This window comes from Achroia grisella, unplaced genomic scaffold (genome assembly GCF_030625045.1).
Source record: "Achroia grisella isolate CSIRO2021 unplaced genomic scaffold, CSIRO_AGI_Agris_v1 utg540, whole genome shotgun sequence".
In the NCBI taxonomy this organism is placed as follows: Eukaryota; Metazoa; Arthropoda; class Insecta; order Lepidoptera; family Pyralidae; genus Achroia; species Achroia grisella.
The window spans coordinates 2,843,286-2,867,763 of NW_026712925.1; the positions used below are offsets into that span (position 1 = coordinate 2,843,286).

The window sequence follows — 24,478 nt, forward strand, 5'->3', positions numbered from 1 at the left end:
AAAAATGGACTGAACAATTTTAGGTGGACGGGGAACTTCAACTTGCCCAAGGATTCATATCGCCTCCCAACTCCGACTACGTAGGTTACCACCAGTACATAGACGATTACTTGCCAGACGAGACACCATATCTCTACGGGTTACATCCTAATGCTGAGATTGGGTATTTGACCACAGTTTCAGAGCGTTTGTTCAAGGTAATATTTCTGGCGGAATCGTCTAGTTGTAGTCATAGTCGTTTTGTATTCTAAAGTTTTAAAAGTAGCTTTAACAATTTTCGTATCGCATATGCCAGTTTTCCTCAATTGAATGTATGTATAGAGATGGATAGACGAATGGACAGTAGGGAAAAAATATTAATACAAAAACTCAACCTTCATAAGAGACTATGATGATTAACATATTTAATTTGATCGATATGTTTGTCGAAAAATATACTCAGATTTGACACATTATTTTCCCTTGTACCAGGTGGTATTTGAAATGCAACCTCGAGATAGTGGTGCCCAAGCTGGTGGCGGAGCTACAAAAGAAGAAATGGTGTGTAGTATTCAAATAACATATTATCACATTACGTGCAACCATTTCAGTCTGGATGACTAGACCTGTAAATAATCCTTAATCTCGGTCGAATTTATTGAGGAGTTTGGCATTACATGAACCTTTTAATTTAATTACATAAAATAATAAGCCGTTAGATACATTCTCAAACATACAAAGTCATGATAAACACATATTTAATTTATATCCATAAAATCTGTTGTAACTATACTGATTTCTTAGTATAAACCAAAAAAATATAGATATTATTAATATTATAAAATAAATTTTGTTTTGTTGAACGTGGTAATTTTACTACTAGTTCGAATTGAAAAAAATCTTTTAGTATAAGACATTCGAGGTGGTCGATAGGAGCAGAGAATTAATGAAGGTGTTGCAAAAACGTCGATAATGTATTCTCTTTTTTTCTTATGACACCCAGTCCCCTGTGTCACAGTGTGCGGGTATCCTAATATTTTATAGTTTACTATTATAATGGCTAGTGAATTGTACGATATCAGGTGCGATACATGCTCGACGACATCCTGGACAGAGTACCGGAGCCGTTCAACTTGCAGGAGTTGATAGGCAAAGTGGAAGAACTGACACCATTCACTATCGTAGCACTTCAGGAGTGTGAACGTATGAACAGACTAATGGGTGAGATTCGACGCTCTCTCAAAGAGCTCGAACTTGGCCTCAAGGTTTGTACAACGAGGTTTATTCTTAGAAATTACTCATAAACTTTATGAATTCAGCATAAATATACACATCTTTATCTTATTACATAATATATATAAATCTTTTGGCGTATATTTGTCATATAAATCCTCCTAAAGATGGCTAATATAGATGAACATTTTGCATGCAATGCAATGCTTAAAAAGGTTTAATAGAATAGAATAGAAAATCATTTATTCAAATAAATAATAGTTTAATAATACTATTGGACCCAGTATTTGGAGATATTTTCCGAACAGGACGGACAGGTGAGTGAATTGACTATAAGAAAAATGTGGGTGGCTGAATTGTTTATATTCATAATTATGCAGCAATACTGCAATGGGCCAATTTATTTTTCAATAATACAAACCTAAGCGTAATCGTTCAATAATAATCTCAAATTATTAATATCTTTCAGGGAGAACTAACCATTAGCAGTGACATGGAAAAGCTGATGGAATCGTTGTTCATGGACAAGGTACCAGATTCGTGGACTAAGTTGGCATATCCGAGCTTACTCGGACTTGCCGCTTGGTTCTCAGACCTTTGTCTAAGGCTCAGCGAACTTGAAAATTGGTCTGGTGACTTTAATGTACGTTTATTGCCATATAGGTATATTATTTGTCTCTTATTTGTTACAGTATAATTTCTTGAGAAAAGCTAACAAAGTAGGAAATTTTGTTCGTGAATGAAAATTTTTGATCACATTCATACATAACTACTATACTCCTATTCAACAAACTGTTAAGTATATTATTTTAACATATTATCTACTTTGAGGCTTGATACAAAGCTACGTATTCTGCTTCGGTTGAAGAGAATGATACGGATTGTTGTTTTCCTTATGGCGTTCCTACGATATAACATTTATGCCTAATAAATTCTAATAAACATTAGGTTTATTACTATATCTTTATTATTATTAGTTATGATAATTACTATTCCATTCACATTTTTAAAGTGTGATAGTAAATATTGGCTTCAATGATAAACGTTATTGTGGTGTGTAGCTACCACCGGCGGTATGGCTGGCCGGTTTCTTCAACCCTCAATCGTTCCTGACCGCTATAATGCAGCAGACGGCGCGCAAGAACGAATGGCCACTAGACAAGATGTGTCTCAATTGTGACGTCACCAAAAAGAATAGAGGAGATTTCAAGTAAGAGCATATGTATAATACGAATAATTTAAAGTGTAACGTAGGATATGGACCAGACAAAGCAGCCTTTTTTGTAATTTGTACTAACTTTTAAAATTAATTAAAATGAACTATACTTCCTTTCTAATCAATCCATTATTTACTATGTGTATTTCGAGATATTATTATACTCTGTACAGATAATTCCTAGTTTCTATAATATTACAATATTTATATAACTATATGTATTATTTATGAAGATGTTTATATATTATATTATTATTATTAGGAATTACAAATTGAGTTTCGTTATTCAGTGTTAAACTATTCGCTAGTTGCATGTTTACCATTTATCAGTGCACCGCCCCGTGAAGGCGCCAATATCCACGGGCTGTACATGGAGGGTGCGCGGTGGGACACGGCCACAGGCGGTATAGTGGAGTCACGGATGATGGAACTGTTCCCATTGATGCCCGTCATCTTCATCAAGGCTGTTACGCAGGACAAACAGGATACACGCAATGTATACGAGTGCCCTGTTTACAAGATACGGTAAGATATTAAAGATCTGTATCGTAATGTCGCCAAGCAACTTGCTCTGTGAGCTATATTTCGGTTTGGAGGATGAGATAAGGTAGTATAACATCCCATGCTTCGCCATTTCTCTTGACTAAGCAAGAGAAATGGCGAAGCATGAGATGTACAAATCGGATTGTTTCTATGTAATAACCGAAAGTTACAACGCTGTATTAGACGGATCGTCAGCAAGTTAGCCACTCTTTCTCAACTATTTTATATGATGTGAATTAATAAATATTCTTCCTTATCTAATAATATATAAATGAATAATACAAACTATACTATACTATGCACATAACTTAATATGGTTTACTAATAATTTGCAGTATGCGTGGACCAACGTTTGTTTGGACCTTTAATCTGAAGACGAAGGACAAACCGACGCGCTGGACTTTGGCCGGTGTTGCACTATTACTTGGTGTCTAATATTTAATGTATTATTTATATTGTAGTATTTAAAACTTATTTTTTATCATTTGAAGCCTTAAATATTAATTAAAATAACATATCCAATATTGTATTTATTCACCCACAAACAGAAGTAGGTTTAGATTAGTGCCTATATGAAACGAATCCCTCTATTCCCGCTTATATTTCTATTAATATTTTGATTATTGTTTGTGTGAAAGTAAAGCATCTATTCTAGAGTTATATTTATTTTGAATAATTTTCTATAATACATTATCTTTACAAAAATATCACTGTTTTATTAGGCAATGTTCGTACTTTTACGGTTTTAATAACATGCGTGCAATTTTCTACCGAAAACACGGAGATGTTCAGGGCATCAAATTTCGAGGCTGCATAACTAGGTTCTTTATTGTCCATATTATCCTATAATTTACCATTTCTGACAAAATCGTGTACATTGAATAATATGTTTTCAGTGTACGCGATTTTGTCAGAAATGGTAAATTATAGGATTTGTAATAAAAAATTAAATAATTATACTATTAGACCATCGACATCACTACCTGTAGCACTTCATCATCTGCTTCTTGCTTATCCCATTTATTTGGGGTCCGTGTAATATGTTTTTCGCTTCCATTCATCCCTGTTCGCAGTCATCGCGTTATTTACTTCCTTTCTTACTATATCATCTTTCACACAGTCCATCCATCTCTTTTTCGACCTTCCTCTGCCCTTATAACCATCCACATTCATATGTAACACCTTTCTTAAAATATTATCCTCGTTCCTATGCATTACATGTCCATACCATGATAGACGATTACTCTTCAACCTCTCTGACACCGGTGCCACCTTCATACTTCCTCTATTGTATTCATTCTTTATCTTACCCATTCTTGTCACACCACATATCCACCTCAACATTCTCATTTCAGTTGCATGCAGTCATCTTTCATCGGTCGCCTTTACAGGCCAGCACTCTGATCCATACAAGACAGCAGGCCGGATCATGGTCTTGTAAATTTTCCCCTTAAGCTTAAGGGGAACACGCGAGTCACACGTCGTTGCCGTAACCTGCCGCCACTTCATCCATCCTGCGTTAATTCTATGCTTTATGGTCCTGTCTAATTCACCATTGCTTTGGAGGAGAGAATCTAGATACCGGAAATCGGAGCAGATCGGTAATGGAGCTCCATTTAGTTATATGGCTGCAGAGCCTGAAAGACCGCCAAAATCACAAAACATATATTCCGTTTTGGAAACACTAATTTTAAGCCCCCACTTTCCAGCTTTTGCTGCCACATCACCAATCTACTCTGTATCCCAGCCCCCTCCTCACCAACGAACACAATGTCATCAGCAAATAGCATGCACCAGGGTGCCTCTTCTTGTATCTCCGACGTCAAGGCATCCATTATCAACAAAAAGAGGTACGGGCTTAAAGCCGATCCCTGATGCAAGCCTACAGCCACTCTGAACTCGCTGATGTTTCCAGCGGCCGACCGCACATATGTACGAGGTTGACTGTACATAGCACGAATTAACTCCACATACTTCACTGGCACTCCTCTATCTTTCAAGGCCCACCACAAAACCGGTCGGGGTACTTTATCGTACGCCTTTTCCAGGTCGACAAACACCATGTGCAAGTTCTTGTGAGCAGGTCTGTATTTTTCACACAGCTGACGCAGTGAAAATATGGCATCTGTGGTACGACGGCCTGGCATAAATCTAAACTGGTTTTGGGTGATATCTGTCTCTTCACGCAATCACTTCTCTATCACTTTCTCGCATACTTTCATACTGTGCGACATTAGCTTTATTCCCCGATAATTATTGCAATCCTGTACATCACATCACCCTTATTCTTAAAAATGGGCACTAGTGAACTATTGCACCATTTCTCAGGGATCGCCACTTCTTGCAACAATTTATTAAAGAATAAAGCCAGCCATTTAACTATCTGTAGCACTTGGATACTCTAAATTATTTAAGATTAAATACATAAATACTAGGTTAAACGGCGACAAAGCGACCTTACATAGTTTTGCATAAATGCACCATTTAAATGGACTCATATTATATGTAATTACATTAATGCTCTGTTATCTTCTGCATACAGCAATAAAACTATGTTTACCTATATTGTTTAGTTCTATGTACGATTTAATAGGATTGGAAATGTGAAATGAAAATTCTTCAATAAAAAACATTAGTAAAAAAATCAATTTTATTGCACATTTTCTACACTGTAAGTAATTTTTCTGATATAAGTATTACATTATTTATATTTATTTATTTGGATTAGTTCCAGTAAATACAATAGATAAGTACAATAAATGCAGAATGTCGACCCAGGTTAAAGTAAAAACAAAATATAATGACTATTAAAATGCTTTATGACTTATATTCGTGAAAATTTAATATAAATTTTATTAGAGAGAAGTTTTATCAATCCTACTCATAATAATATTACTAAAATTAAAACAGTTTATTAGTGAAATATTTAGCTTCTTTAAGCAGAGTTTGTATTATGTGTAGTACACATAAAACAGACAAATGTTTGAGATCTATAATTACATACAGAATAATATCCAGACCCATACTCTATTTGCTTGTACTATTATATATATAAATGTTTGGTGATTATGAGCATCGGGCCCACGACCATGTAATGTTAGAGCACTGTGCTAAACCGCTAGAGTAGCTATGTTGTTTAGTTTCACCCTAAATAAAACTACCTACTGGAACTTTTCCATAAATTGTGTGGTAATAACAATGGACAGACGTACATGTACAGATTTCTGTGCAGAATTTTATATTTAAATAGGAAGACTACACACATATGAAACATTAGAAAATATTGAAGATTGCTCAGTGTTTCAATAAAATACATTATAATTTCATTTCTATACAATTAGAAAAATAGGTTTTTCGTGTCTTAATCTGGCTCTAATATCGGACGGTTTCTTCAGTCTAATGATAATAAATCTCACAACAAATATTGTGCACAACAATACAACCAATAGTTTGAAAAAAATTTTTTTATCTCTGTCTAAATCTACCACTAACTGGCAGTGAGTATTCATAATTTTCATCATTTTATAAATCAGCCACTAAGTACGCTTTTAGTATTAGGCGATATATTATCATTATCTGAGGGAGGTTCGGATCCCTTAACAGTGAAAGTGACATAATATCTTTTATTTTTGTCCAACTTCTCAGCCGGTAAAGCTATTAGTTGTTTTTCTGTACCATGGGAAACCTCCAAAGTGACATGAGCTTTTCCGGAGCTAACAGGTGGTTTTGCATTTATTTTCGGTAAAAATCCCTTTGACTTAGTAGTAGGCCCGGCTGTTGCTGGTTTGGGCATTGTGTGATGATTCCATTTGTAAGGAACTGAAAGCAGTGTAGATTACAATGTTTACAACTTTTCCTTATTTGATTATCTATAAATCATCTTTTTGATTTGTTAGAATTGTTTTATTTGATGTGGAATAAAAGTTCTCAGCATGGGTACCACAGTCTTACGTATTTCAACTGCCAAGCAGTTTAGTTTGTAGTGTTATGCTTTGGTTATAGGGCGAGATAAGATGACGATATTACAGGATAAGAGGCATGACATCTTAGTCCTGTGAAACGACAACGTATGAGTGCTATAACGGGTGTAACATAATAACGTACATGATATGCGTAGTGCAGTTCCTGTTCATAGGAGACGGTTAACGCATACCATCAGGTAGGCGATCCGCTTGTTTGCCATTTCTATCAGGAAAAATAAATTACATTGTAATGTAAATAAATTGTATTCACACGTTTCGACTTGTAAATGTAAACTTACAAGGATTGTTTAAAAGAGCAACACACAAGTTTCTTGCTCGTTCTTCTTGTGATGAGACAGCTTTCTAAACGAGCGGGAGATAAAAACAAACGTTATGACTATTCAAACGTACTTAAATTAAGTTTAATTAATGTTTGAAAATATGTTTTGAATGTTTTGAATTAATGATTTTCTATTCTACTCTATTCTATTCTATTCTACATTAAAAAGATACTTACTATAAGCTGAGCATGGAACTCCAGTATAAGCATGTACAGCGTGAAAACATCGATGAGTTTTGTTGGTACATAGGCACGGATTATCTGGAATGGCGCTCATTTTATACAGTTCACTTTCTCCATAATCGAAGTCAATGGGATTCTCTGGCAAATTATCAAGATGTTTTTTACCGCTTTTCTGTAATTTTCTTAAACTTTCGTACAAAAACTTTTCAAAACTACTAAAGGAAAAATCAGGAGTATTGTATGGTCCAAGACCAACACTAGCTAAACTTGATTTATTATATTCATCAATAGCCCTTTTTACAAGAATAGCTTCATTTGTCTTACTTGTTCGAATTTGTAGACGTTTTAATTCCAGTAAATGCTGAAATATTTTTCTTTCACAATAATAGCTGTAAACAAATATTAATAATACATTAGTAATGATTATAATTAACAACATTAAAATATTACGATATGATCGTTTTATAATTTGTTTAGTATTTATTATTTTATTACATTATATCAGCACATTATATTAAAAAATGGTTATAAATATATGAGTACACTCACTTACCGTCGCATATTCGTCTGAATTCGTTGAGTAACTGACTTCATATCTACTGCATTTTTATCTCCTGGCTTGCGTACTGGTATTCTACTGTCGGATTTTTCCGAGTACCTTCCGCTAGCATTTCTTAATTGGTAGTAAGCTGCAAGACGTGGACTAGTGATACGTCTTTGGAGAGCTCTCGGGCTAGGTTCAAAACCCGAATCCATTAGACCACTAGATTCATAGCCTCTTTCAGAATTTTCGCTCTTGGATCTAATTGTAGTTCTACTTTTTGTTCTGCCTTTTTTACGAAAACGTTTTCTTCGGCTATTCACTTCCGAGTGACTATATATTTCATTATCACTGACACTGGGTATTCTTCCATATGTGTTATCTTTAATAATTGTATCGTCATTGTCTAAATCATTTTGGTTATCGTCTTGAGAACCATCAGTAATTTGAGTGATTGATTGAGTTTTTTTTAATATACCTGTCGTTATTATTGCATCAGGTGCACTTGCAACATCTGATAATACTTTATAACTTTCTGTCTCATAAATACTACTTTTTCTGCTACTAGCCTGACTATCTTTAGAAGATTTTCTAGTTCGTCTGGGTGACGATTGTGATAAAGTTAAATTTATGTCATATTCCTTATCCACGTTTTCTAAAATAACTTGTTGTAGAGCTCGATCATTTGTAGATAGATTACCATCAATTACTGTAACAAGACCCTTATCAGCAGTTTGACTAAATTCAGTACTACTACCTGTTGTTGATGTACATTCTTTTCTTTTTTCTTCTACAGTCATTAGATTACTATCATTGCTTTCTTTTTTTACATTCTCTTGTTTCTTTATTTCATTTTCTACATTAGTATGATCAACATATTCTCCCATTAAATGATCACATTGTGAGTCCTTGCTTTCAAATATTTCATCTTTATTAGCGAATGATACTACAGGAGAACTACTTTTATCCTGAGATTCTGTTTGTTCAATGCTGGGAGCATCTAGACTTGTTTTCATATCGCCAGACATATCTTTACTCTGTATTAATATTGCTTCATCCGGTCCTGATAATACTTGAAATGACCTTTTCCTTACTTTATCTGAAGTGGACGGAGAGGTATCTTTTAATTTACTTTCGTTGAGTGAAGTAGAATCAGCTTCAGTTGATCCTTGCATTTGTTTTATATCTTCGTTTGTTATTGTTGCACTTTCATTGTCTTTAGAGTTAGATGCTGTAAGAGATTTAACTTTTTCACTGTTAGAAGTATTTTCTGGAGATTTTGTAGTCACAGGTTCTTTATCCAATTCACCTAGTTTAGTTGGTGTAGGAATCTTCCCTTCAGTGCCTGCTATTAGTTGTACCGCTGATTCTGCAGTTACGAGGTATCCTTCATTATGTTTTTCATCCTCCAATTTTTCTTCAGCATTAATGTCTTTATGAGTGACAGATAAATTTGCCGTTTCTATTGATATATTATTAGAAGAATCAACAGTTACAGTTAGTTCAGAATTTCCATGTTGAGCTGATTCTCGTTCCATATGTATCTGTGCTTCTGTAACAATCATGTTAGTTTTAACAGAGAGAGTGTCAGTTTCTGTTTCACTTAATGTTTTGCTTTTAACTAATTGACTATCTTCTTTTTCAGATTCAGGTATTACAATATTTGCAGAAGCATCGATATTTGGTAACAAATCTTCACTTTTTTCTACATTTTGTGTGTCAATAGTTTTATATTTTACAATATTAACGCTTTGTTTTTCGTCATCGTTTTCAATGTGAATTGATGTTTTTTTACCTTTACGTTTAGTACTCCGCCGATCACTTGACTCTGAACTGCTACTTTCTGAAGAGCTAGATTTTCTTTTATTACGTTTACGGTGACGTTTGCTTTTTTTCTTTTCGGAATAACTTTCAGTATCAGAAGAACTATCTGTACCAGATCGGTAGCTTCGATGATGTCTTGAACTACTACCATTACGGCGCGATGGCTCACTTTTTGATCTAGACTTTCTTGAACTTTTTTTGTGCTTTTTGTGATCAATATTACCTTTTGTATATCCATCCAATTCGGTATCATAACCATCACTAAAACTTTTTTGAGATTCTGCAAGTCTTTTTCGTTTATCGTATTTTCCTGAGTATTTACTAGGTGATCGCCGTGCCAATCGTTTTCTATCTAAAGAAGATGAATCATTTGTGGAATCACTATCGTTTCTATCCTTTAAATATCTTCTTTCCTGCATAGGACTTGAAAGTTCCACGACTTCACGCTTTTCTATTCTTATTTTGTCACGAACATCAATTTTTGTACTTGTAACTCTTCGTGTTGGTAAGGCTGTAATTGGAGCACCATCAATTACTATTTGCGTATTAGCTAGTTTTGAAGCCGGTACTCCTCCATGCATTTGTAAATATTTTGCAGTCGATCTATGACCCCGAGTTGTAGCACAATCTAATGGTGTTAACGGGTCATTTTTCGAAGATCTAGCTACAGGATTTACTTCAGCACCACGATCTAATAATAGTCTACACAAATCAGCGTTATCTGTGGCTGCTGCTATATGTAATGGTGTACGACCCTCGTGATTAGTTGCATTAACTTGTGACGGTCTTCCATCTAAAAGCCATTTAACTAGTTCTCTCCTTCCTGAAGCCACTGCTTCGTGGAGTGGTAGATCTCCTTTGGAATTACGTAGCCATAGATTCGCTCCTCTCGCTCCTGTAATGATTTAATTTTTATAATTGCATGTTATATATATATACAATTGCTCTACATCTTTTATGTACAAAACTAACCAAGAATTCGAACAGTTTCTATCTGTCCTTTTGCTGCTGCTGTATGTGCCGGACTACGACCCCTTCTATCTTGACGGTGTGAATCTGCTCCATGCTGTAGTAATGCTGCAGTAGCATCGGCATGCCCTAATGCAGCAGCATAGTGCAAGGGAGTACAACCGTGAGAATCGGCTACGTCAACACGGGCACCACACAGGTCAAGGAGAGTTTCTAAAGCTTCAGTGTGTCCACGTGCTGCCGCACAGTGCAAAGCCGTCAGCCCATCCCTAGCAACATAATAATGAATATATAATAACAAAAAATATTATTGATACTGCACTTAAACGGCTAATACCTATCAGCATCGTCAACTTTTGCGTTAGCCTGATGTAGAGCCAATACTGCCGCTGCAGATCCCGCAGACGCCGCCCACAGCAGTGGCGTTCGACCATCAGCATCTCTTACGTCTACACGGGCACCACCCTCTTTAACTAACGCCCGAAGTACTTCTAAAGCTGCGCCTCTCGTCTGTAAATGTTGAAATATTTCCATCAATAACATTACGTTACTAATAGGTTTCTATTTCAAGTTTTTCTTTTTACCTATCTAAGAATAAAACAATTATTGCATTGATTTTAATTTCAATTATTATTATAACATTTTATCTCTTAGTATATTATATTGGTATTACAATGGGCCATTTAACTATCTTTAGCTCAAACACATTTTAGTACAGATGTACGATAGGATTGAATAAAATCTTTGATATGTAGAAAAACTCGAGATTGATTCATTCAAAAACAGGAAAATAATATAGTGCTTTCATAAACAAAGAAGTCTACTTATATAATTTATTTTATCTATTTAGCATCTGCGCGTACGTATATATAGCGTAGGTATATAGATAAATGATTAGCAATTAACAAATCTTAAATGTGTTATATATATGCAACCTTATTTACCATTTTTAATCAATTATTATAATCATTTATTTGATGGAAATAAAATTATAGGTATATCAGACATGGTTTTATCAACCTGGTGGTCAGTGGCCGCTGGTGCACCACACATCTGTGCTGCATAGTGTAAGGGATACCCGCCGTGCTGGTCAGGCGTCGCGGAATCTGCACCCGAAGCAAGCACAGCACGCAGCGCACCCACTTCACCACATACTGACAATAAAGTGTGAAGCAGTTAATTTTCAGCTATGTAATTCTAAGTGCGCTCGATATATAAAATATAATAATAGATGCCTATGTATAAAATTCTGTAATACCTTACATAATTTAAATTTAAAAAATACGTAAGTGGCAACCATCGCGTATTCTGTATATATAGGTATGTACGACCGTGGTAGATACCACTAATGCGTTCCCATTCCGTTAAAGATATCTCCCTATAACTTTACTATAATTTTTCATCCTTCAACCAAAATACATCTTACTAAGCAAGCTCTTAAGAACTCTTAAGCTCTCTGTGGAACTACTTTGCATATGATTAGGAAATAAAATTCTAAATATCCATGAACGTTTTAAAACGCTAACTAGTTAATACTAGATAAATCCAATTTCATATACTTTATAATTACTGACATCGAAAGAATCATAAACTATACTCATATATATATGAATCATAATCAAATACTATGTTATAATATAGTAGGTATATGTAGCAAAGTTAAACCGATGTATAATACATAAAATATTGACTCATTAGCTCAGTCCGACTCGTAACGACATAGCTACCTAACCTTTATAGTTTCGTATAATCCTAATTCTAGATAACTATATGACCCACCAGTTCAAGGGCTCGACCTTGTTCAGTATTCATTACCGCTGGACTGGACGTCGCGGCGTCGGATACGCCACCCACTCTCCACACCATACACCACACTGACCGTACCAATCTTCTAGCCACGTCTTACTTATGCGGCAAATTATATATAAATCAATACAAAGTAGCAGTGTCTCAGCGATGCAAAGAATTAATCTGTCTTAGATTAGACACAGGTATACTTTATCCTCATTTCAACAATTCTATTTTCATTTTCATTTTTTAATATATCATTTCGAACTTTATTATGTAATTAATATCAACATAGTATTTTCCATAGTTCGTTAAATTACTTGAAACTACTTCATACGGCGAGTATAATAATAATAAACACATGGTTCCGTAAGTCATTACTAACATAATACAATGATTAAACAATATTATCTTCAAACTTTATTTTAATAGTAATGTGCACCAAGTTTCCAGTTTGGAACAATAATTTAAATACCGGTTGATCTCTTGGTCAAATTTAATTTTATTCCTTCATAAACAACAACAATGTTCGCAATCATAACAAGTACGATTTTGTCTTATTAGACATTATTTTAATCATGTCTATATTTACATTTAATGAAAACCTTGGTATGGAAAAGGTATATAAAGGCTTCAGTATAGTGCAAATGAATAAGGCATGCAGTTAATGATGTCCGCAGTTTTGCTATATCTCATGACCACAGATAACATAATATTGCATGCTCATAACTGACCATCGAATTCTTTTAGCTTACTATTGTTAGTTTCAATACATAAAGAACACTCAGTTGGCTAATTTGTTTTAGATTTTTTTTCTCTTTTGGCTCCAGCGGTTTGTGTTTTAGCCATTTTCTAGTAACTATTTAAATTATTAACCGCGTTTTAACACGAATAATTTTATAGCAAATAAAGGTATTTACCTCTCTCGACGTTTCGACTAGGTTGCACTAGCCATGGTCACGAGCTGACTGGAGTAACAGCGATGTCAATGTAGATAGGTGACAGCAGTTTTTTCTTCATCTACCGTCACTAGATTGTTTAACGAAAGTTCGCGACAAACAGCTCGTGACCACGGCTAGTGCAACCTAGTCGAAACGTCGAGAGAGGTAAATACCTTTATTTGCCATAAAATTATTCTAGTAACTAATTTGTTACTTATATTTCAAATTTAGAACCATAGTCGGTCACGTGATGTTGGTTACGTCACTATTAAGCCGCCACCAATAGACATAAAGAGGACGGGAACAAGGAGGGAACGGCTTTCTTTCTTTCTGGTCGAGGCAACCGAGACTTGTAATAAAGCGACGCAATTTATGTGGAGTGTAATTTGAAAAAGGAATAAAATAAAAGTACTGCTGCATCGACGTATCATTTCTGAAACGTCCCAATACTATACGCTCTAGTACTAGTGTAAGTATCTATGCATAAACAATGTAAAATATCTTTTTTTACGTTTGCGGAATGTAAATACAATCGCAAGTTGTTTGAAGAAAGAAGTAGAAGGTCAAAACTGAACGGATTTCCGTTGGGGCCTACTTGCAATGTCGGAAACCAGCGTGACCTCGAGCCTATTTCCAAGTCTAGTTCAAGCCTTCGACGCTGTAGGTATACATTTTAAATAACTATGACAGTCTGTTTTATATTGCCTATTTTTAAAATAATTTTATATGTAAACTACTATTTCCATATAAATTGTATATTCCTTGGTTTGGCCATTAATCACCGATAAATTAATGTAGGAATATGATAAATTTACCACATTGACAACTAGTTTCCGTATAATAACTAAATATCATAAATCATTAGAAAAAACGTCACCATTTATGACCTGAGTCCTGTAAGATTTACCAAAACTTCAATTAGGTATTAGTTCAAATATTGATTAGTGTCTATGATTTTGAAAGGTCTCAATATGATCTTTTGGTTTGATTTACTACTTTCTCTGCCTTTTACCACGCCCGAATGTCGTGTTATTCATTTTTCATCATTTCTATAGGTAATATTAAAGATACTTTTCTTATAGCTTTATTATATATTCTCTATATTTATGGAAAAGAAAATAGCAACATTACAATTCACAATTTTCTTATAAGATTTTATTCTAGGTAATGGGTAACCAATAAGTAAAGCAGCAGCATATATTTATAATTCATTCCTGTCTTTATATATTCAACAACACTGAAGATGTTAAGTTTATATTTTGTTCATATTGAAATTACCTTGCATATGTTAAACATGTAATTTCAATATTTCGTACAGAATCCACAATTGATTATTAATAAAATATCACTTTTATTCATGTCAATTTATAACTAATCCATCATTGAATTTTAAGCAGTGTAATTTATGGGAGAAAGATCGCGTGCAAGCCACAGGATGCCAAAGCACTAGACAACCGCGAAGGCAACGCTACGCCACTAATTGACAGACAGATAGATAGACAACAACTTTACTGACTCACTTTCCTAGATATACATAACTGCAGATTATAAAACTACAGCCACTGACATCTACTTCGAAGATTCAGCTACTGCAGTTAACTATGTTGATCTTAGTATGGTAGATATACATTGAAGCCAGATTAGGATATTTGACAAACATGTCAAATATCCTAATCTGGCGCGTATGTTGTTCAGTTCAGTTCAGTCAGTTCCTTTTATATACTACTAGCTACTCGCCTCGTCTTCGCACGCATTATATATATCTATATCTAAACATTCCTCTTGAATTACTTTATCTAATGAAAAAAAAACCGCTTCAAAATCCGTTGTGTAGTTTTAAAGATATTAGATTTTTAAAGATAGCTACTTTGTTTTATTTTATGTAATAGTTTAGATATACTAGACTGTTAGAACAAACTTCCGTGATATCCGTAAGTAAGAACTATATACTATATATCTATACATATGTATGTTCAAATATATATAACGAACCTACTAATTTATTACGACAAAAAGCTGATTAGATATCAATGATTTTTTATAAATACCTTTTTTTTATACCACGTAGGTGGTAAACAAGCATACAGCCCATCTGATGGTAAACTATGCTATGCCCGTGGTTTCACCCGCGTGAAATTTATAGCATGTGTGTAAGCTATATTATTGTAAATTTTCCTTCCAGTTTTTGCGTGAAAGAGTAAGAAATATCCATCCATACTCATAACTGCAGCGTTTATAATATTAAGTAAGATGTAACATTGACCAGACTATGATTTATGAAGTCGAAGAAACAATTTTTCATAGGATTTTCAAACAGACTACTCAATAGATAGTTCAATATCAACCCACATATCCCAAAATATATTGAATAATATTTAAATAATGTAATTGAAAAATATTTCCTAATATTAAACTTTTCTATTCTATTCTATTCTAGTACAGCGTACGAGTAGTAGGTAAAAAATATTCGAAAATTATTCAAATTTTATAGAGAAAAACTATATTACATATGACTATATTTATAACATGCATTAGAACATCTGTTAGAATAAACCGTGATTGATTTCTGTAGAAGCATGTGGTTTAGTGACTTTCCTTGTAAATCGGAATTCCCGGAGGGCAAGAAGTGACGTTAACACTGAATACTAAATACATTTCTAATAAATAAACATGTACGTCAATGGAGCTTCCCAAAGTATAACCAAGAAATAATAATTAATTTTATTGCAGACTACCTATATATCATGGAACACGACAAGTTTGCGTGTTAAAACTGGAATCATATTATTCGAGAGTCAGTTATTAAAATATTGTGTAAAATTAATTTGAAGATTCTCAGATTAATTATTATTGTACAGTCTAAACCACTACATATATTACAAATTTTGTATATAAGGAAGCATATTAGTAGTACTTTCTTATTACAACTCCCAATTTTAAGAAAGTTGTACAAGGAAAGTTGTGTTAAATATATATAATGTTAAATTTCATTTTAAACATATCTACATATTAATAAAAAATTAAAATTTACAGTGAATATTACATCTGGAATCATAGAGGACTCTGTATATTTATCGGCGTTTTTGTGTCGTTCATCAGAAATAAATTATTCAATGGCTTAGTATTATGTATAGAGAATAATAATATGACAAAACCGCAAAGAGGACATTGGCCTAAACTATTAGTAACCATGAATAATGTTGTTATTTTTTTTTTTTTTTGAGGTTTGTATGCTCATAAAAGCATAGCCCGGCTGTGCCATACCTTGTTATTTTAGTTTTATTTAAGCTAGCCGAAGAATATATCAAGTGTATTTAGGGACTCTCGTATAAGTGAACTAGTAACAAGCATCCAAACCGTTCTGTTGAGCGGGTTTTTCTCGTTCGAAAATAAACTTCACCCATTCAATAACTATCAATATGACTGAGATATTTATTCCCACAGTCACGTCAATTATCTCTGTCAATAGGTATTTATAAAAATTACAAATAACTGTAATATATGTTTAAAATCCAATAAGTAATTTTTTAAAAAGTGAGTAACGTAGGTCAGTAACTATACTAAATGTTATAAACTCTTTAGTATTAATAAGATATATGATGTGTCTTTTGACGTAGATTGTCATCTATGAATTCAATAAACTGTTACTACTACCTATAAGTCCTTAATTTAATTTATAAAATGTTGGCGACGAGGACATAAAATGGATAAAGAACAATTTAAACAGTTCCTGCAATTACAGCGCACACAACATGGTCAATTAACTGAAGTAATAAAACTTCTAGCTAGCTACGACAACTACGCAACATGCACATTGCCCCACGGAGATGCCTGTGGTGGCCTCGAACAGCCAGGATGCGCCCTGCACACCTGTTTCCAGCACATCAGGTATTCACAAATTATCAATATTGAATAATTTCAAATGTGGAAAATTTAACCCGTCAACGACACAACAGTTGAAAATTTCTTTGATTACTTTGAAATAAAATGCGAAATATTAGACGACAACATAAACAACGGGGTTAAAAAGACCTATTATTTAACTGTTTAACTCCAGAAGTTTTCCATGAAATTAAAGTAGCCTCATTTTGAATCATCATCAATCAATTAATGGGCTTATACCGTACTAAGAAAACCAGATATCGAGCACTAACTGAATTCTGGAATTGTATACGACAGAATGATGAATCAATGGAACACTATGCAAATAGACTAAGAGTTAAGTAAAGATTGTGGGTATAACGACACACTACTAGAACGACAACTTCGTGACCACTTTGCTATACTGGTCTTAACCACACACAACTTGAAATAGACTTAAAACAAAAATGGCCGAATCTCGTAGAAAACCTTCAGGATACATCATGGGAAATAACATTTGCGCAAATATTTGCAGTCACGTGCACAATCACGTGAGTTAGCGGAGGGGATCAAAATGAAAAAATAATCGGCATTTACAACATTAAAAAAAACAGAATAATTATACTGATCCAAAACAAAGACGAAAGTAAACAGGTACATAGAGACAATAAAAGGCAATAAAAGGAACTCAGACCATAGCGATGACGATACGAAGGGTGAACATGATTCCGTGTATAAAATTTAAAATAAATGTGGTAATGACAGTAAAAAAATTGATGCTATGATCAACGGTAAGTCATGCACGATGGATTGGGACTCAGGATCTCTCTATTCTATCATAAGCGCCGACTTCTGGAAGCAGATAGGGTCTCCTCCATTAGGCGATGTACCGCGACTACGTGCTTATGGAAATTTAAAACTTAAAAAGTCACTGGGTTTGACAGAAGTAACAGTAAAAATACAGGATAAAGAAAGGGTATTGCCAGTGGTAGTTATGAAGAAAGCTGTTCCTATGCTCTTTGGTCTACAATGGAGTGACATGTTTGAAATGGAATTTCCCAAACCTGTCTATAGAATACGTACTCTACAACAACCTACGACCCCAAATCAAGTTTTAAATACATATAAAACACTATTCGATGATCGTCTTGGCAGAGTAAAGAACTACGAAGTTAATATTCATATTAGGCCTGGTACACAGCCGAAACATCTCCCTCAAAGACCTGTTAAATTCTCTATGAAAAGAAATATTGAATCTGAACTGAAACGGCAGATAGACACTGGAATAGTAACTGAAGTCGATCCTAATATGACACCCGTCGAATGGGCAACACCCACAGTTAATGTTGTAATTACAACTCATAAAGGATATTTCCAATATAAAAGAATGCCGTTTGGAATCTCGACAGCTCCATCTATTTTTCAACATTTCTTTGACAAACTACTTGATAATATTCCAAATGTTGCAGTATATTTTGATGATATCGCCATAACCGGTAAAAATGATTTGGATCACCTTAGAACACTATCAGTAGTACTTGGAAAGCTGGAACAAGCTGGTCTTAAAGTAAATTTAAAAAAATGTACTTTCTTTCATAAAAGAAATTGAATACCTTGGACACACTATAGACAAAAGTGGTATACGTCCTACGAAATCAAAATTAGAAGCTATTTTGAAAACACCGCCTCCGAGTAACCCTCAAGAACTTAGATCTTTCTTAGGATTAGTTAATTTTTACGAACGTTTCATACCACATTTACCCAGCATATGCGCAGATCTACATACCCTAACTGGAAATCGCCGCAAATGGCAGTGGACAGAAAAAGAAGATACAATATTTAGTAAAGCAAAAAAATTAATCACCCTTCTTAAACCTCTTGCTGCTTTTATTGAAAATTTGCCACTGTTTTTAGCTTGTGATGCATCTGAGAAAGGTGTTGGTGCTGTTTTGTATCATAAAACCAACAATACCGTACAACCAATTGCTTTTGCATCACGAAAACTTAAACAGGCAGAAGTTAAGTATTCAGTTATTGATCGAAAGGCACTTGCGATCTTCTTTGGAATTAAAAAATTTGAACAATATATACGCGGCGGGAAATTTACTTTAGTTAGTGATCATAAACCTTTAATACTTTTACTAGGGACTCGGCGTAACTTACTTAAGTTATGCAACAATCGACGAGTCCGTTGGGCCCTTTTGATTGGTAGTTACAACTATGATGTCAAATATACAAAAGGCAAACTGAATGTCATGACTGACTATCTCTCACAAATGCCTAATCCATATGAAAAACCATCGACTGCTGAAGAAATAGTTCGCAAAATAGTGACACGCCACCAATCAGACAAATTGCATGATTTACCTATATCCGAAGAAACTCTCAGAGGAGAAGTAAAAAAGAACCTATTTTCAAAAATGTCACTAATTCCTAAAAGACTAGATGGCGTTTAGATGGTTTGTCAGAAGACTTAAAATCCTGATGTGGCAAGGTCGAATCGTAGTTCCATATTCACTAAGAAGATCCATAATGACATTCCTTCACAATGGACATCCGGGGATATCTGCCATGAAACCACTGGCCCGCTTTTATGTGTGGTGGCCGACAATCGATGATGATAACGTGGCGGAGCTGCCGGTGTACTCGTGGTCTGTGCCTGATGAGCCATGGGAGAGAGTTCACGTGGATTGGGGTTCCTTTTGAGGGCAAATATTGGTTGGGCTATGTGACGCACTTTACAAATGGATCGAAATTAAACCAATGTCTACATCACAACAAGCAGGTTCTGCAGTGAACTAGATACTATTTTTACTTCACTTGGACTTCTACAAATTATAGTTTCGGACAATGGTCCTCAATTCGCATCTCAAGAATTTCATGAATACTGCAGATTACAATGGTATCAGACACGTTAAGTCTTCATCTTACCATCCAAGAACGAACGGGTTGGCTGAACGGCTAGTTCGTACTTACCGTATTACCCCTCGAACCGATACTAGTAAATCATCAGCAGAAATACTTTTAGGGCGACAACTACGTTGTCTCTTAGACAACATTAAACCAAATCCTAGAATATCCCTCCGCTTCAAACAATTTCAAGCTAACATTGAAAATGACAAGGAAATATAATTCAAGAGAAACTGTTTTTGTACGCTCTCGAGATAATAAATCATGGAAGCAAGCCACAGTAGGCCGTCGTACACATCGTTATTCGTATTTAATTAATACACCTATTGGGGTGAAGAAATACTATGCGGATCAAATAAGAAAATGTGTAATTGAAAGAGAGGATGTACCGGTAGATCAGTCCTGTAATGCCCATACCCAAGATGTCCAGAAAATGCAACACAATACACTAGTGTCTCCTCAAAGAGACTCTCTTTGAGGATATTATGCTCCTTTGGAGTTTAGAAACCAATTCGAGACATTGGGTACTACGTGTAATAATGAAACGCCGAAACATTCGAGTGTATTAGCACACAATTCAAATGACGTGGTTAGACATATTGAAACACCAGCAGTTGAGGGGTTACGTCGTAGTAAGCGCGAAGCCAAGCCACCAAGACGTCTTATCACAGAACTGTCATAATTTGATAGACTCGCATGGTAACGAGTCTTTTGTTAGGGATGAACGAATGTTATAAACTCTTTAGTATTAATAAGATATATGATGTGTTTTTTGACGTAGATTATTATCTATGAATTCAATAAACTGTTACTACTAACTATAAGTCCTTATTTTAATTTATAAAACTATATAGTATGGGTACCGTGAGTACTGAAGGTAGCGAATTTTTGTTAGACAATCTAATGACAGTAGTTGAACAAATTGCTCACACCTACTGACTTTGACATCGCTGTACTTGAATAAGCTCGTGACCAGGACTTTGCATTCCGTCCCAATCGAACCTTAGAGAGAGGTACCTTATCTATACATATAAATAAAACGCCGATACCGCTGCATGTGGAAGCAGCGCTAACAAAATCCTCGGTGCAACCACAGCGTCGAGATTTTGCCGCCGTCATCGCTAGCAAACCGGCTGCTTCAGTACAGCGGCGTGTGCCAAAAACGGCACTGAACATTGACCCTTCGTGTGCTGCCACTGGTAACCGCGACGATGATGGCTTCGTTGTTGTACAAAAGAAGAGGCGCACAAACAGGGTCAATAGGAATCATTGTGGCACTGCACTCACTGGGCCCAACTTTCTGCTGCGTGCTGTTACACCGACCACGACAATGTACCTGTCCCGTCTACATTACGCCACTAAAGAGCAGGACATTGTCGATTATATTCGTACCAAGAGTAACCTGACATTGAGGGTAACGCAGCTGAAGTTGAGTCACAACGCGAGTTTTAAAACGTTTGTGGCCCTGGTCCCCACCGACTTGCTGCCCACCTTCATGAAAGAGGACTACTGGCCGAAAGGTGTAGTGTATCGGCGCTACCGTGGCATTGGTTTTTAAATATTATATTATATGTATGTTAGTCTATAAGGTATTTATAATATGGGCCTAGTTGCCTGAAATAAATGAATAAATAAATAAATAAAATAATTGGAGTATCTGTATGTAATATTGAAATAACCGATTTTTACTACATGCATATGATTATAAATACGGTACATACACCAAAATATCATTTTTTTACAATTTTTGTCTGTCTGTCTGTTTGTTCCGGCTAATCTCTGAAATGGCTGGACCGATTTTGACAGCTAGCTGATGTAATAAGGAGTAACTTAGGCTACTTTTATTTTAGAAAAAAAGTTAAATTCCATGCGGACGTAGTCGTGTGTACAGCTAGTTTAGAATAACATTATTCGTGTTGAGAAATATTAATATAATGTCTCAAGTAACTGTACAAACGTGTAACTTATTCATAATTCGTTCCTTAATTAGATTCTTAATTGGCTGAAGAGCCAATCGACCCTTTGACCCCATTTATGTAATGTATTACACTTTACTTTAATGTACTTAAAGGAAGAGAGAACTTAGAGGAAACATAGTCTAATATAGATAATTTAGGTAATGTTATCAAATTTTTACCAGTAGCCCAATGTACTACGGTGTGATGTTCATCGTCCCTCGCATTCACATCAGCCCCAGCCGCCAGTAATGTTTGCACCAGCGGCACGTTACCGTGGACAACAGCGAGGTGCAACGGTGTGAGACCGTCAGCGTCGCGGGCGTCAGCCAGAGCTGGCGCGGCCATAAGCACGCGGTCTGCACAAGCGGCGCGGGCAGCTTGATTAGCGCCCGCACCGCTCGACGCGCAGTAATGCAACGCGCAGCGCAGTCCTCTATCGCGGATACGCACTGATGCTGGCTGTAAGTCATATAGATTTCTATACATGGGTTAGGAATAGGAAAGTTATAATCTTACGGCTAAACCTTTAATACAGATACGGTAATTCTGTATGTAAAAGAAAATAATTAGTCGTAGAGGTACTATTATTCAAAATCCAGTGATTTTTTTGTATCACTGGAATGGTAATGTAACACGGTAACCGTTTACCATCAGATGGACCGTATGCTTGTTTGCCACCTAAGTGGTATAAAAAAAAATGGTAAATAAACTGGCAGTACATGATAGAGAGTAAAACTAAACTTAAACGTAAACTTTACGTAGTTGCCTCTATACACGGACATTATAAAATACATTTTAACTTCATGTTTTGCCATAACTACTCGTAAGACTTAAAGAAACAAATAACTCAATAATATACAGAAAATCTTTGTAGAATTGTGTTTTTTATACCACGATAAAGAGATATGAAATATTATCGAAATTGCAATAAATATAAATTAAATTTCATATATAAGTATTATTAAAAATTAATAGATAATATTCGTATAAAGTACTAAACTTTAAAAGGTTAGCTTCAAAGAAAATATTTAGGACTATTGTGAACTTTCTGACATGTAACATGTATAGATAATGATTGTGCCGTGAAATAGAAGCTAGAACTTTGACCCATACTGTACCAAAATAGTTAGTACCGTTACCGTCAATAGTTAGTTAACGTAGTAAGGTTAAATGGAGGTAACACGAGCGACATGATTTCAAGCGGTATTATCGCCACACGAACTAGCGAGAATGAATCCCTAATAGCTATAGCAGTGTGTGGTAGTCGATTTCTACACCTATTTATTGATTGTGACCCTCCCCCCCGCCCCGACCGAGATTGCCCCCGTGCTTAGGTGCATTTCCTTGAAAGCTCTTCAATTTGACAGTTTTTCTATGTACTGCTATCACAATCCATAATAAAATCGTGATTTTGTAGATTACTCAAATACTTTCCTCGTGTCATAGTTAATGTCATAGCAAGCGTAATATAATATAAGCTATAAGTCATTGGACAGACACTTGTGTATGTCTACCAGTAGGTATCTAATTAGAACAAAAATATTGACGGAAGCATTACGGCGCAGTTTGCTGGGTTGTTTACTTGCAGGTGTGAGGTGATGCTCGGGCAATCGCCGGCCGTAACATTGCATCGCGTGCAAAACACACGGACTCGTTTTATTTTATCTCTGGTATTTTTGCTAGCGGCATGAATCCTGACTCTGAGATAATGGTTACATTCATGAAACATGTGCCATACGACTTCATTATATGCAATTAAATCTTACACTACTACTAAAATGACTCTTGATAATGCAATAAAGCAATGATCAATGATCATGCTGATGAAGAACTCACGTCCTTGTTTAATGTATCGACGACAGATTTGTAGTCAGCCTGTTGACAGGCGTACATGAGGGGTGTGCAACCCTGTGGTAGTGGGGCACTCACATCCTCGCCCTTCTTAGTGTCGTCTACCTTCTCGCGCTTAATTTTAGTGCTTTTGTCGAGGAACCCGCCTTTTATTCGACTCTTGGGCTTCTTGAGAATGCTCGAGATGGGCTCGCCCCTGCTGCTGGTGCGCTTGTCCATAACAAAATATTAGTTCTAGCGGCGGGTAGTGTACATGTCATATGTAAAGTGGCGCGCCGTTTTTGTTCAATGAGTGGTACAACCCGGTATAAACGGAGCGAGCGAGCACGGTGGGCGCGTACCACCGACTGGCCGCAGCCGTCGCGCTGCCCGCTTGGAC

The 24,478-nt window shown here is 35.4% G+C and overlaps 2 protein-coding genes across 2 annotated transcripts in view; one reads left to right on the forward strand and one right to left on the reverse strand.

The window, feature by feature from the left end:
- The window catches only part of LOC131847796 (dynein beta chain, ciliary-like), a 54,811-nt gene extending 51,359 nt beyond the window's left edge, over positions 1-3,452 (forward strand). Inside the window, exons 76-82 of the mRNA XM_059197447.1 lie at positions 24-197; positions 472-540; positions 1,062-1,244; positions 1,682-1,855; positions 2,274-2,422; positions 2,759-2,953; positions 3,307-3,452. Of these exons, the coding sequence (XP_059053430.1) occupies positions 24-197; positions 472-540; positions 1,062-1,244; positions 1,682-1,855; positions 2,274-2,422; positions 2,759-2,953; positions 3,307-3,406 (1,044 nt within the window). The 3' untranslated portion in view covers positions 3,407-3,452. The remainder of the gene's footprint in view (positions 1-23; positions 198-471; positions 541-1,061; positions 1,245-1,681; positions 1,856-2,273; positions 2,423-2,758; positions 2,954-3,306) is intronic.
- A 2,443-nt stretch (positions 3,453-5,895) lies between these two features.
- Positions 5,896-24,419, reverse strand: LOC131847583 (protein phosphatase 1 regulatory subunit 12A). Its single transcript, XM_059197177.1, has 8 exons — positions 24,085-24,419; positions 22,428-22,707; positions 11,811-11,944; positions 11,128-11,300; positions 10,794-11,059; positions 8,010-10,716; positions 7,451-7,845; positions 5,896-6,790 (listed from the first exon to the last, which is right to left on the reverse strand). Exons 1-8 carry the CDS (start codon positions 24,316-24,318, stop codon positions 6,501-6,503), a joined length of 4,479 nt encoding a protein of 1,492 aa, XP_059053160.1. The 5' UTR covers positions 24,319-24,419; the 3' UTR covers positions 5,896-6,500.
- Positions 24,420-24,478: the final 59 nt, after the last annotated feature.